Raw genomic sequence first — 15,749 nt, 5'->3', positions numbered from 1 at the left:
ATATATGTTTTTTTCTTCTTCATTACACATTTTTTGACTGGTGCGACTCATACTCCAGAGCGAATTATAGTCTGAAAAATATAATAATGTATAATAATATATATAAGTGCTGTCTGTATCTAATTCTAAAGCATTTTTGTTGTTCAAGCATCAGGAAATCCGAATTCGCATGCCAGTTGTTGTTAGTTTTACTTTACTGTGACTCTGAAACTCTTTTCTGGTCTCTGAAGGTTGTGAAAAGCTTTTATAAACTCATCACGGTAAAAAACAACGATGTACAGAACACAGAAAGTAAGTGAGGAATAACTTTGGACCACCGCGACTGTTTCAAAGTTCTGTTTTAAGACTTTAAAGCAGGTTTTAAAGACATAGAAACCAGGTACAGCGGCTTGGACGAGGTAAAACGCGGGACTGAAAGTTAATAAAGGTTAATAAAAGGCCAGTTCAGCACAATATGGGACCTTTAAGTCATAATTAGTAGCTCCCTGGGTTAGCGTTAGGAGGGAGGGGTGAGTTGGTGATAGGAAAAGTGCTATTGGACACACAGCTTATGTACAAGCGAGCACAACCAAATGTCCTTTTTTACCTTCGGCGAAACAAAAATCCTTAATCCCATTTGTGTTACAAGAAGTCTTTGCTTTTCTTCAGTCAACTGGGAAAAAAGACGTAAAAAAAAAAAAAAAAAAAAAAAACCGAAAAAAACTCCCAAATGAAATCACTCCAAAAACGTCGGGAGTCGTGTTGATTTTTTTTATTATTATTATTTTTAAAATCGAAAGAATCACAAGGATGGCGTTGGTCAGGGCGTCCGTCAATCAAAGCCCTCCACAGTGAAAAGTTTTTGATTAAGAAATCGCGTTCTCCACGACAACGCCTCTCTGCACCCGGCGACGCGATGCAGTTTTGATTGTGAGGCGAGAGGAGACGTCAAAAGTTCGATCGCGGATTTTTTTTTTTTCTTCGTTGATTAAAAATGATTCGCTCCTTCTTGGTCCTGTTCCGTCACTCGGTCGTAAGGAGGAAAAAAAAAGACAGAAACGTAAAATTCCCCAAAATCCGTCCAGAAAATCTTCAGTTTTGTTGGAGGATGAGGTTCTCCAGCTCGTCGGCGGAGCGGAGGAGGAACGCGGCGGACTCCCGGTACCCGGCGATCAGCTGACGCACGGCCGTGATCTCCGGTTGGCTCAGCTGAGTGGAAGCCCCGCCCCCTCCCGCCGCGCCGCTGTTGCTCCGCCCCCCGAGGCTGTTGGCGCCGTGGGAGTTGGTCAGGGTGGAGGACAGAGACTTCATGCTGAGGTCTGTGGGTCCTGAAGAGACACAGAAGAGGATTAAAGAAGAACTATTGTGTGTGTGTGTGTGTGTGTGTGTGTTTGGAAAAATATCGTAGGTAATTTGCAGTGGAATTTTTACAAACACAAATCACCAAAGATCCACAGGTAAAACTAATCCTGTGTGAATAGACACACAGGATTAGTTATTTTATTATTTACTTTATAATTTATTATTTAGTTTTTATTATTTTATTATTTAGGTTTATTTTATATCATTTAATTTTATTATTTTATTTTTTATTATTTTTATTTATTTTTTATTTATTTTATTATTTATTATTTTTTTAATTTAGCTTATTACTTTATTATTTAGTTTTATTTTATATCATTTTATTTTATTATTATTATTTTATTATTATTTATTATTTAGTTTATTATTTTTTTTATTGTATTATTTATTTATTTTTTGATCATTTTTATTTTATTATTCATTTTATTGTTTATTTTACAATTTATTATTTTATTATTTAGTTTCTTATTTATTATTTTATTATTTAGTTTTATTTTGGATCATTTTATTTTATTATTTTATTTTATTTTATTTTTTTATTATTTTTATTTAGTTTATTATTTTTTTTATTGTATTATTTAGTTTTATTTTGGATCATTTTATTTTATTATTTATTTTATTGTTTATTTTACAATTTATTATTTATTATTTAGTTTCTTATTTTCTTATTTAGTTTTATTTTGGATCATTTTATTTTATTATTTTATTGTTTATTATTTTATTACTTACTATTTTATGATTTATTATTTTTAGTTTATTATTTATTAATTTCTTATTTAGTTTTATTTTGGATCATTTTATTTTATTATTTTATTGTTTATTTATTTTATTATTTATTATTTAGTTTATTATTTTTTTATTGTATTATTTAGTTTTATTTTGGATCATTTTATTTTATTATTTATTTTATTGTTTATTTTACAATTTATTATTTTATTATTTAGTTTCTTATTTCTTATTTTCTTATTTAGTTTTATTTTGGATCATTTTATTTTATTATTTTATTGTTTATTATTTTATTACTTACTATTTTATTATTTATTATTTAGTTTATTATTTATTAATTTCTTATTTAGTTTTATTTTGGATCATTTTATTTTATTATTTATTTTATTGTTTATTTTACAATTTATTATTTAGTTTTTCTTTTATTATTTAGTTTTATTTTGGATCATTTTATTTTATTATTTTATTGTTTATTATTTTTTATTACTTACTATTTTATTATTTATTATTTAGTTTATTATTTATTAATTTCTTATTTAGTTTTATTTTGGATCATTTTATTGTTATTATTTTATTATTTAGTTATTATTTAGTTTATTTATTTATTCCTTTAGTCATCCTTTCTTTGGACTGAAACCTTCTCTCGCGTGCTCACCGTTGGTCTGAGCGGTGGTGAGGGAGACCGGGTGCGTGATGGTGCCCACGGTGGGGTAGGTGCGGTACCCGTAGCTGAGCCCCGCCCCGTTGATGTAGAGCTGACTGTCCTGGGACGAGAAGGCGGAGGCGGCCAGAGAGTAGGCGGAGTGGGCCAAGGACGCGGGCTCCCTCAGGGCCCCCGCGGACGGCTTCTCCAGAGAGAGGTCCTCCTGGAACGACAAGAACGTCAGGGAAGATTTAAAACAAGAACAAAAGCAAAGATGTCAGAGAGGCGTTTGTAAAATCAACTTGATGAACTTACAAAAAAGGGCTACGTTCAGACTGCAGCCTGAAGTGACCCAAATCAGATTTTTTGGCCCCTGTACTCCTGTATCTGAACTTTTAATGACCCAGGACACTTGGATATGTGCTCCTAAAACTGATAAATATCTGATCTTTTGACATGTGACTTCAGTCTGAACGGTCAAAGCGCATTCATCCACCTACACGTTATCAACAAGCTACAAATGTACACAAACGTTCTTCTCGTCATACAAAAATTGTTAATAAACTCCGTGTCACTGAAGAGAAGCACATCTCTATCCCACCACTCTTGGCTCCGTCTCCACATCCACACGTTCCTTTCAACAGACACTGTCCCACAAAACACCACGGCCAAAAACCTCGTCCTTCTCCTTCTCAATCTCCTCCTTAAAACAAGTAAGTTGTTCATGTTCTGGCTCCGGTACGAGAGGAACTTTAAAATCTCCAGGTGCTCGATGCTGCGTCCATGTTTGGACAACGTTCCGTAAACACAGAGACGCTCGCTGCGGTTGACGTCGTCGTGTCTCCAGTGTCACATGTGGGACACTTTTGGGCCGTTTAATGTTCACACTGGAGTCACATACAAGTCACATTTAATTGGAAATGTGAACGACCTCGAAAAAACATCGGATTTCACAAAAAAAACTAAATTGAGCGTTAAGCCCTGCAGTCTGAACGTAGCCTTGGATATGTGCTCCTAAAACCGATACATATCTGATCTTTTGACATGTGACTTCAGTGTGAACGGTCACATTCATCCACCAACACGTCAGGCTCAGAGTCTCGTCAATGGAGGGAAAACGAGGTTAGAGAGTTTATTCATATTCGGGGAGATCGCTGTATTCAGTATCAGAAACGAACGGTTTTTGAAACGATCGCCAGAGAAATGAGCGCGACTACGGACGGTCCTGGCTCCAGTGTCGACAAAAAATAAAGATCCTGCGAGACAAATACAAGGAGGCTAAAGACTCAAACAAACGAAGTGGTCGTGGACGTGCAACCTGAACATTTTACCAACAACTGGACCAGATTTTGGGAGACAAGCCCAGAGTTTAGGCGACTTCCATAAACACTGAACACGCTCGCTGTGTGTGACGTCGTCGTGTCTCCAGTGTCACATGCGGGACATTTTTGGGGCGTTTAAAGTTCATACTGGACATCACATACAAGTCACATTTAACTGAAAATGTGAACGACCTCTACTAAGACGTTTCTTCTCGTGATTTACGCACTCACCTGCATTTAACATATACGGGTCATTGAGACGAATCACACTCACTAATGTTCACTGAGCATCGTAACATTTTATCACACAGTCATAAACTGTTTTAGTGCACTGACAACATCATTATTTAATGTTGTAACTTCATGTTCACCGCACAGACAGCAACGCCTTCTGCAATCCGCTTTGTCCATTAACAAATAATCCGTCTATACATTTGAAAACAGAGATTATTAAATGCCAGAACTATTATCACAATTTCTAGTCTGTAGGTTTGTCTATGAGTTGTTCAGGTATAATCCATAAGCAAAAATCAGCCCTGATGGACACTTTCACACAGAATATCACAATTTTTTTATTTACATTATTATTTAGATGCCAAAGCCAACATGTTTCGACCAAACTCTTCTTCATCAGGGCTCAGTTGAGACCAAATAAGACTAATGCTACGTTCAGACTGCAGGGCTTAACGCTCAATTCCGATTTTTTTGTGAAATCCGATGTTTTTGCGACGTCGTTCACATTTCCAATTAACTGCGACTTGTGTGTGACTCCAGTGTGAACATTAAACGGCCCAAAAGTGTCCCACATGTGACACTGGAGACACGACGACGTCAACCGCAGCGAGCGTCTCTGTGTTTACAGAAGTTGTCCAAACATGGACGCAGCATCGAGCACCTGGAGATTTTAAAGTTCCTCTCGTACCGGAGCCGGAACATGAACAACTTACTTGTTTTAAGGAGGAGATTGAGAAGGAGAAGGACCAGGTTTTTGGCCGTGGTGTTTTGTGGGGCAGCGGCAGCGACGTCCGTTGGGAAAGGAACGTGTGGATGTGGAGACGGAGCCAAGAGTGGTGAGTGGTGATGTGCTTCACTTCAGTCACACGGAGTTCGTTAACAATTTTCGCCTACTTCAGCGCAGAATAGTGACTTAGCTTTGGCCGTTCAGACTGAAGTCGCATGTCAAAAGATCAGATATGTATCGGTTCAGGAGCACATATCCAAGTGTCCTGGGTCACATTTGAAAAAATCGGATCTGTGTCGTTCAGACTGTCATTAAAAGATCAGATACAGGAACATAGAGGCCAAGAAATCTGATTTGGGTCACTTCAGGCTGCAGTCTGAACACAGCCTCAGTAAAGGCCTTTTAACTATATTTTTCCTCATGTGATCTTGATTTCTTTGAGTGCCTGGAGTCTGGAGTTTGTGTTTAAACTACATTATATATTCTGTAGCTTTGTTGTCTGTGTAATCTGTCAAACATCCAGGTATAAAACATAAGCAAAAGCAAAAATCACCCCAGATTTGCACTTTCACACCTCTGAGCACACAGAACACCACTATTATTTTTTGTCGTTTTGATTTAGGTCTTTAATTAGGTCTGAGTCTGAGTGTGGAGTTGTAAATAGCAGAGAGATGATGACTAAGTCCCTCTTGTCCACACGTGGCCCTTTGTTCCACTCTGATTTGTCCCTTTACAATAACTTGGAAAGACAAAATGAACATATTTTATCATTTTACCTCATGCATGGACTAAAACTACAATGCTTTTATTTTAGGTGACATTTTCTGTAAGGCAACCTCAACTTTTCCTTGCTCAGTCAAAACATAAACTCTTAAAACAGGCATGTCCAAACTATGGCCCGTGGGCGAAATGCAGCCCTCGGACACATTTTTCTTGGCCCTCAGGCTTCCAGGTGACTTGGCCCAAATGACCTTACATCAATTAAAAATTTACTTTTTACTGCAAGTTTTTTGAAAGTCTACTTTGATAAAGCTAAGATTGAATATTTCGTGTGTGGTTTTGAGGATTTCAGCATGAATAAAGACTCATTCTAACGTGATAAACCTGCACATATTTAAATTATTCACTGTGTTGAGCATCAGTCTACGGGCCTCGATCGGCCCTCTGCTTCATCTGTGTTTAGAAATGTGGCCCTTGATGAAAAAAGTTTGGACACCCCTGTCTTAAAAACAATGTTATTTATTGCTTTATATAAAGAAATACAATTAATATTATGCAGAACTGAGTTAATCATTTTGACCTCTACAATATTTTCTGTTTTTCATGTGGCCCCATGAAAAAAAGAAGAATTTCTCACCCCTGAATTAACCTAAAAAGTCTAAAAACTGGTACAAATAACAGGCGTTGTCCCGAGTCACTACCAGAAACTGTATTTAAGTTTACTGTGGACGTGTCGTACGTGATATGTTTCCAGGCGCATCCTCTTGGCGGCGTTGCGGGACTCGCTCTCACACGCCGCCGCCAGGATGTTCTCTGCCATGGCCGAGGTCAGGTGAGGAGGCGTGGGCCGGGTCTGCAACACAACACAACAAAAAACATGAACAACTGTAAGATTAAAGGTGCGTTATGGAACTTTTCTGGTAGCTGCTCCGTCAAATACTTTTCTCTTTGGAGATGTTATTGTTTTGTCTGGAATGTTTCACACTATGGCATTAAACCTTTATCTTCATCAGTGTTTGGAGTAACGTGTTATTAAAGTAACGTAAGAGATTTTTGCTGTAACACAGTAATGTGGCATTACAGAAAAAAAATTATACTCGGTACAAACGTGAGTAACGCGCGTCACAATGTATTTTTAACCTGGACTGAAGTGGTGGGTTTTTCCGTCCTGGTTTAGTCCTGGTTTAGACCTGGTTTAGACCTGGTTTAGTCCTGGTTTAGACCTGGTTTAGACCTGGTTTAGACCTGGTTTAGTCCTGGTTTAGACCTGGTTTAGACCTGGTTTAGACCTGGTTTAGTCCTGGTTTAAGACCTGGTTTAGTCCTGGTTTAGACCTGGTTTAGTCCTGGTTTAGTCCTGGTTTAGTCCTGGTTTAGTCCTGGTTTAGACCTGGTTTAGTCCTGGTTTAGTCCTGGTTTAGACCTGGTTTAGACTGGTTTAGTCCTGGTTTAGTCCTGGTTTAGACCTGGTTTAGACCTGGTTTAGTCCTGGTTTAGTCCTGGTTTAGTCCTGGTTTAGACCTGGTTTAGTCCTGGTTTAGTCCTGGTTTAGTCCTGCCTGGTTTAGTCCTGGTTTAGACCTGGTTTAGTCCTGGTTTAGTCCTGGTTTAGACAGTCCTGGTTTAGTCCTGGTTTAGTCCTGGTTTAGTCAGTCCTGGTTTAGTCCTGGTTTAGTCCTGGTTTAGTCCTGGTTTAGACCTGGTTTAGTCCTGGTTCAGTCCTGGTTTAGACCTGGTTTAGTCCTGGTTTAGTCCTGGTTTAGTCCTGGTTCAGTCCTGGTTTAGTCCTGGTTTAGACCTGGTTTAGTCCTGGTTTAGTCCTGGTTTAGTCCTGGTTTAGTCAGTCCTGGTTTTAGTCCTGGTTTAGTCCTGGTTCAGTCCTGGTTTAGTCCCTGGTTTAGTCCTGGTTTAGTCCTGGTTTAGTCCTGGTTCAGTAGTCCTGGTTTAGTCCTGGTTTAGACCCTGGTTTAGACCTGGTTTAGTCCTGGTTTAGTCCTGGTTTTAGTCCTGGTTTAGTCCTGGTTTAGTCCTGGTTTAGTCCTGGTTTAGTCCTGGTTTAGTCCTGGTTTAGTCCTGGTTTAGTCCTGGTTTAGTCCTGGTTTAGTCCTGGTTTAGTCCTGGTTCAGTCCTGGTTCAGTCCTGGTATTTTCTAGATATTTTTTAGATCTAAAACCACCTGTAATTGATTAAATGTAAAGTAGAGCTGTTTAATGTCACACTGCGGAACATTCCAGGGAGAAAAATTTTATCTCCATAGAAACGAGCAGGTAACGGACGCCCAACCAAAAAGTTAGAGCAAATTTTAACAGTTTTAATTTAATTTAATTATCTGTTGCAATTCAAGGGAGTAAGATTAAAAGTGTGATTCTTCATGTTGATTGTTTAAAAACAGCAAAGGATCATGGTCTTTGTAGTTCTTTCTGTTATTTCAAATTGCTGCAGTGACAAAATAATGCTTTAATTAATTATTCATAAATACGCTGTTAATGTGTCTTGTTCAAAAGATGGACAGAAGTAAAATAACGGCTTAGAAAATATTCGCTTTCTTGTGCACTGTGCAGTTTTATGTTTCACCAAAAGAGGGCAGCAGAGCCATTCGGAAAATACAAGAAAGCCTCACAGTCAATCCAGATGTGGGATAAATACTTTTTTTTTTTTTTTTTTTTTTTATTAGAAAACAATTCTGGATGGTTAAAAATAAAATAATGTCAACACAATATGGTCAGAAAGGTGCAACTTCTTTTATTTTATTTTGAACCACATTTCGAAGGGTTTTGTTCATTTGTCAAGCTACACTTTTGGTTTTAAAATTGCACCGTGCAACTTTTCTTACTTTTCTTTTCTTTTTATTTTTTCAGCAAATATTCCATTGATAAAAATTAGTGCTGTCATGCGATTAAAAAAATTGAGAGATTAATTAATTATGATCTGTAATTAATTAATCTAATTAATCTCATTTTAATCTCACCTAAAATTGCTGAGAAAAGCTTCAATTTGAGGTATTTTCATTTAAATTCATTATTACATTATTGTGGCAGATCAAAAGACTGATATAGATTTAAAAAAGTGACTTTATAAAGTCATTTATTGTTTAACAAATCTCTCCAAATTGTCTGTTGAGCCCAAGTCTCCATGAATAAGAAACTGTTTGCTGTAAAGTAGCAAAGACGAGGAAATCTGAACATAATAACTTTTGTCGACTTAAAGACAATAAAAAGTCCAGTCTTTCCTTAACCATATTAAAAATATTATTGATAGAGAAATGCTTTATATATGAGATCACTGGTTTTAGTCCTGGTTTAGTCCTGGTTTAGACCTGCTTTAGTCCTAGTTTTAGTCCTGGAATGGATTAATCCTGGTTTTAGTCCTGGTGTTAGTCTGGTTTAGTCCTGGTTTAGACCTGGTTTAGACCTGGTTTAGTCCTGACCTGGTTAGTCCTAGTTTAGTCCTGGACTGGATTAGTCCTGGTTTTAGTCTTGGTGTTAGTTCTGGTTTAGAGGTTCACAGGAGGAAGCTCGGTTTACGCCGCGTACGCGAGAAAACACGATCCACACGCGGCTCACGGGAGCAGGTCAGTGTCCACGCAGTAACTACGGAAGGAAACGTGGTCCGTGTGTTCTCAGGTTAATGACGATGATGAAGGTGTGTGTTTGTGTGTGTTTGTGTTTGTGTGTGTTTGTGTGTGTGTGTGTGTGTGTGTCCCAGAGTCAACACATGAATTTAAACTGTCGTTTAATAATACTCGTCCAAAACGCAACTCGCAGACAGAAACACTAAAGTTAGAGATTAAAAATGAGATTAAACGCAATTAAAAAACATAACGCGCTAAATATGACTGTAATTAATTCATCGCAATTAACGCGATAATTTGACACCCCTAATAAAAATACTAACAACTAACAACTAAGGGTGTGCAAAAATATTGAAATATCGATATATCGTGTTGTTTGATGTGATGATACAGTATCAATATATTGCCAAGAGTATTTTGAGGTATGTTTTACTAAATTATTCTGTCTAAAAGCTATAAATTGTGTTGACATTTTCACTGTTTTGACTAAAATAGGTGTTTTTCATATTAACTCTGCACAAACTTAGAACCGTTTTTTTTTTTTCTGACTATAAGTGGCACTTTTTTCATGGTTTGGGTGTTTCCTGTGACTTATATATTAAAATGTTTGAGTGAAGTGTGGAGAGGCTCTAGTCTTGTGTGTGAGGATCTGCTGCTCCTGTTCCTCCTGCACCACTGTCACTTGGCTCTACTGCGCATGTCTCCTGCAGAAAGAGCCTCTGTTCTGTCTGTATCATGTCAGTCGATCGCACCGTTACTTCTGCACCACTGAACAATTTAACATTTAAACAAACGACTGAGAAGACTGAACACAAATGCAACCAAAAACAAAATCAGATTCTGCAGATTTACAAACTGCAAGTCCTGAAATCTGCAGAAAATGATGAGCAGTAGAAAGAAAGTTTGGAGTGAGAAAGAAACTTGTGAGAGGATGCTGAAACTTTCCTGTCACTGATGGACAAAGTCTGAACTTCAGAGAAACCATCCTGAAGTGTTCAGAAGTGACACCGAGGATGAAGAACTGAATGGATTTAGTGATTTGGAGTGAGATGGAGAGTTTGTTAAACTTGTTCTGTTCTGTTGTTTATGTTCTAGTTTATCTGAAGAACTGTTCATATGTGACGTTAACAGTCTGTTGTTCTCTCTTCTGTTGTTTTTACTACAACTTGACTTTTAAGATGAAATGTCGCTTCTTGATTAGATAAATTTCATCCAAAGAGCGCAACTTACATGTGTTTTTTTTCTTCTTCATTACACATTTTTTGGATGATGTGACTTATACTCCCAACATTACGGTAAACGTTTAGTATCACAGCCATGATTTAGCCTTAGTTTTTCACAGAACCGTGTCGAATCGATTTAAAATATATCGTATTGAATCGAAAGTGCACTGTATCGAAAAACCTATCGTATCGTCAGTGTCGGGGAGTAACAGATTACATGTACCAGAGTTATGTAATCAGAGTACAAAGTATGAGTAACTGTATTCAGTTACAGTTACTGTTTCAGTGAGTGGTAATTGGATTACAGTTACTTTGTTGAAATAAATGGATTACACAAAGGTATTTTCCTGTTTTCACATTTTGGGCTAAACCAGGACTAAACCAGGACTAAACTAAACCAGGACTAAACCAGGACTAAACTAAACCAGGACTAAACCAGGACTAAACCAGGACTAAACCAGGACTAAACTAAAACTAGGACTAAACCAGGACTAAACCAGGACTAAACCAGGACTAAACCAGGACTAAACTAAACCAGGACTTAAACCAGGACTAAACTAAACCAGGATAGGACTAAACCAGGACTAAACTAGGACTAAACCAGGACTAAACCAGGACTAAACCAGGACTAAACCAGGACTAATAAACGGACTAAACCAGGACTAAACCAGGACTAATAAAAGGACTAAACCAGGACTAATAAACCAGGACTAAACTAAACCAGGACTAAACCAGGACTAAACCAGGACTAAACTAGGACTAAACCAGGACTAAACCAGGACTAAACTAAACCAGGACTAAACTAGGACTAAACCAGGACTAAACTAAACCAGGACTAAACCAGGACTAAACCAGGACTAAACCAGGACTAAACCAGGACTAAACCAGGACTAAACCAGGACTAAACTAGGACTAAACTAAACCAGGACTAAACCAGGTAAACTAAACTAAACCAGGACTAAACCAGGACTAAACCAGGACTAAACCAGGACTAAACTAAACCACTAAACCAGGACTAAACCAGGACTAAACCAGGACTAAACCAGGACTAAACCAGGACTAAACCAGGACTAAACTAGGACTAAACCAGGACTAAACCAGGAGGACTAAACTAAACCAGGACTAAACCAGGACTAAACCAGGACTAAACCAGGTAAACCAGGACTAAAGGACTAAACCAGGACTAAAAGGACCAGGACTAAACCAGGACTAAACCAGGATAAAACCAGGACTAAACCAGGACTAAACCAGGACTAAAACCAGGACTAAACCAGGACTAAACCAGGACTAAACCAGGACTAAACCAGGACTAAACCAGGAAACTAAACCAGGTAAAACCAGGACTAAACCAGGACTAAACCAGGACTAAACCAGGACTAACCCAGTTGTATCGAAAAAACCTGTGTATTGAGGTTTGTATCGTATCGGCAACATCTTATTGATCCCCAGACCTGATAACAACACCACTTCCATCTTACTTCCTCTACAAACACATTTAAAAACCACCATATGTTCTTCAGTTTCGTACAGCGGCGAGTCCGAGCGAGTAATGACTTCCCCGCGTTCATATTCTGCACCGGCGGAGGAGCGAAGGCCCGTGCGCCGTCTTCATTAGTCGTCGTATTAAACGGCGCCGCTCCGGTCCGCCGCGTTACGCCCGACCGAAATGACTGGAGCGTGCCGTCGCCGTGGTTACGACACATTTATTTACAAAAGCTTGTCAGGCGTCACTCGCGCTTCGGCAGATGGCGTCGGAGAAAAAAATAAATAAATAAAAAAAATCACTACAAAACTAGATTCGACTTTTCCACGCTGCTAAATGAAGATCTAAAGTTAAAGCTGCACTGCGGAACTTGTCTGGCAGACGCTCGTCTCCATGGAGGTGTTATTGTTCCACTGTATATACATCGTTTTTTTTACTTTTGCGAACGTTTAAAACAGTTATCGCCCGAAAATACCTTGAAAAAACGTGCAATCTTAGGTGTAAATTGGTTGTTTAATGCCGCACTACGGAACATTTCAGGCAAGGCAAGAAAATAATAAGAATTTAAAGGTCCAATACACACATCAAGAATCTCGGACTTCTGGTCATCGCGCAGTTCAAAAGGTGAGCAAGTACCAGAGTTATGTAATCAGAGTACACATGATGAGTAACTGTATTCAGTTACTGTTACTGTTTCAGTGAGTGGGAATTGGATTACAGTTACTTTGTTGAAATAAATGGATTACATGGTGGTGTTTTCCTGTTTTCACATATAAACGAGAACTAAACCAGAATTAAAACCAGGACTAAACTAGAACTAAACCAAGACTAAACCAAGACTAAACCAAGACTAAACCAAGACTAAACCAGGACTAAAACCAGGATTAAAACCAGAACTAAACTAGAACTAAACTAAAACTAAACCAGGACTAAAACCAGGACTAAACCAAAACTAAACTAGGACTAAAACCAGGACTAAACCAGAACTAAACTAGAACTAAACCAAAACTAAACCAGGACTAAAACCAGGACTAAACCAAAACTAAACTAGGACTAAACCAAGACTAAAACCAGGACTAAAACCAGGATAAAAAATAACCAGAACTAAACTAGAACTAAACTAAAACTAAACCAGGACTAAAACCAGACTAAACCAGGATTAAAACCAGAACTAAACTAGAACTAAACTAAAACTAAACCAGGACTAAAACCAGGACTAAAACCAGGATTAAAACCAGAACTAAACTAGAACTAAACTAAAACTAAACCAGGACTAAAACCAGGACTAAAACCAGGATTAAAACCAGAACTAAACTAGAACTAAACTAAAACTAAACCAGGACTAAAACCAGGACTAAACCAAAACTAAACCAGGACTAAACTAGAACTAAACCAAGACTAAACCAGGACTAAAACCAGGATTAAAACCAGAACTAAACTAGAACTAAACTAAAACTAAACCAGGACTAAAACCAGGACTAAACCAAAACTAAACCAGGACTAAACTAGAACTAAACCAAGACTAAACCAGGACTAAAACCAGGATTAAAACCAGGAAAAACCAGAACTAAACTAGAACTAAACTAAAACTAAACCAGGACTAAAACCAGGACTAAACCAAAACTAAACCAGGACTAAACTAGAACTAAACCAAGACTAAACCAGGACTAAAACCAGGATTAAAACCAGGATTAAAACCAGAACTAAACTAAAACTAAACCAGGACTAAACCAGGACTAAACCAAAACTAAACTAGGACTAAACCAAGACTAAACCAAGACTAAACCAGGACTAAAACCAGGATTAAAACCAGAACTAAAGTAAAACTAAACCAGGACTAAACCAGAACTAAAACCACAACTAAACTAGGACTAAACTAGGACTAAACCAAAACTAAACTAGGACTAAACTAGGACTAAAACCAGGACTAAACCAGGTCTAAATATGATTCCTAACAGTAGGGTGAGCAGAGTTTAAAGCAGCAGTGATCTCATATAGAAATAATTTCTATTTTTAATACAATTAAGGAAAGACTGGTCTTTTTATTTTCTTTTAGAAGATAAAACATCTCGTGAAGATTTCCTCGTCTTTTCTTCTCTACAGTAAAACAAAAGTCTGTTCATGGAGACTTGGGCTCAGACAATTTGAACAGAACAAACAAGAATTTTCAGGATGTGGCTGCTCCATCCATGTCGTTTTAAAAAGCAAGACAATATCAAGTCATCCAAAGTATTCAGATTACGTTACTTACTTTAAGTACCTTAATGGATTATGTTCCAAACTACACTTTGGGATATGTAATCTGTAATCTGTAGGGGATTACATTTTAAAAGTAACACTCCCAACACTGTAGTTTTCCCAGTGGGATGAGTGTTTTGACAAAGTCTTTTGAACCTTGTCGCTTTTGTTTCTGGTTCTGATATTGTCATATTTTAGTTTTGGGATTCGGACATTGTAATTGTTGTGGTTGTTGGATCCTAACAGCAGAAAACGGCTCCAGACATTTGTTTGCAAACTCCATAAATGCAAAAGTGAATCAGATGTGTGTGACTCAAACCTCTGTTCAAACTGTTTCTCTTCCCAACGGAATTGAAAAATAGTGAAAGGTGAAGGCGATGGGCAGGATTGATCCACAGGAAGAACCAAAAGGAAACATTTGTCTGCCTAAATCATCCTGAGTTTGCAGTGAATATTTTGTATGTGGAGCGACGACAAAACAAAATCCCATTTGTTAATGTAGAGGAGCAGAAGACAAACAGACTGAGCTGCACTTTCTTGTTCTTGTGGTTTTACAGCAACATCACGTCTTGGTCTCTTTGCAGTGGAAGGTGTTTCTTGGTGAACAGCTGGAGCCTTTCACTTTGGCGTTGACTTTTTAAATTCATAACCGAGGTTGAGCGAAGGAATCGGGATTTTGCTTTGATGTCGCTCCACATACAAAATGTTCTCTGCAAATTCCTTTAACTCTTTCCCCCATGAAGACGACATTTGACGACCCCCCTGTTTCCTTAATGACGACTTTTGACTCCTCCGCTGTATCACTAAAGACGAGATTTGACGACCTTTAGAAATGGCTCGGTTTTTCACATGTAAACAGAGACTGTGATCGGTGGGGGCCACTACAACCCACACTAGACTGACCAATAGGATTCAAGGATATGTTTTCGCCGATTTTTTCCGAAGTTAATCGAAATAGTGACGATGGTAGCTTCCGGAAAAAACACAACACGAAACACGTGCAATGGAAAGATGGCGGCGCTGCGGCGCACAGTTTTAGAAATAATGAGGAGCGGACGTATTTTATGGATAAGTTTAGAGAAAGTGACTTTTATAGATTTCAAAGTGATGATGTTGAAGTTGATTATAAAGTGAAAAACAGCGATAGCGACGGACTTTCGGGGAGAAGGTGAGATGCAGCTGATGCGTCTGTGTGGAGTCCTGCGATGTCCCAACAAACTATCTGAGCTTTATACTCGATTATGAACCAAAACTGCCCTGAAATCTGGATGTTGCTCAGGCGAGTCCTTTAAAATATTTCAGTCTTTTTTTCCAAGATGCGATGTATAACAGAATCACTACAGAAACAAACACTTATGTGGAGCTCTGCACACGAGAAAGTAACCAAGATGACAAATACTGGACACACACTGACGGGGAAGAGTTTTATTATTATATTATTATATTATAATAAGCTAAATTAGTTGAATAAATAAATAAGTTGAATAAGTTAAATGAGTTGAATAAGTTAAATGGAAAAAGAT

At 37.9% G+C, this 15,749-nt stretch overlaps 1 protein-coding gene across 1 annotated transcript in view; it reads right to left on the bottom strand.

Annotated features, from left to right (window-relative positions):
- Positions 1-810: 810 nt before the first annotated feature.
- LOC110165247 (nucleolar protein 4-like) overlaps positions 811-15,749 on the bottom strand; it is a 451,198-nt gene continuing 436,259 nt past the window's right edge. The window contains 3 exon segments of the mRNA XM_055165659.1: positions 811-1,307; positions 2,723-2,933; positions 6,453-6,566. Coding sequence (XP_055021634.1) covers positions 1,072-1,307; positions 2,723-2,933; positions 6,453-6,566 — 561 coding nt within the window. The 3' untranslated portion in view covers positions 811-1,071.

This window comes from Boleophthalmus pectinirostris, unplaced genomic scaffold (genome assembly GCF_026225935.1).
Source record: "Boleophthalmus pectinirostris isolate CB_2022bp ecotype Guang Dong unplaced genomic scaffold, ASM2622593v1 HiC_scaffold_8, whole genome shotgun sequence".
NCBI classification, from domain to species: Eukaryota; Metazoa; Chordata; class Actinopteri; order Gobiiformes; family Gobiidae; genus Boleophthalmus; species Boleophthalmus pectinirostris.
Note: the sequence above shows the minus strand (reverse complement) of the source record. Positions and strands in the feature narration are given on the sequence as shown.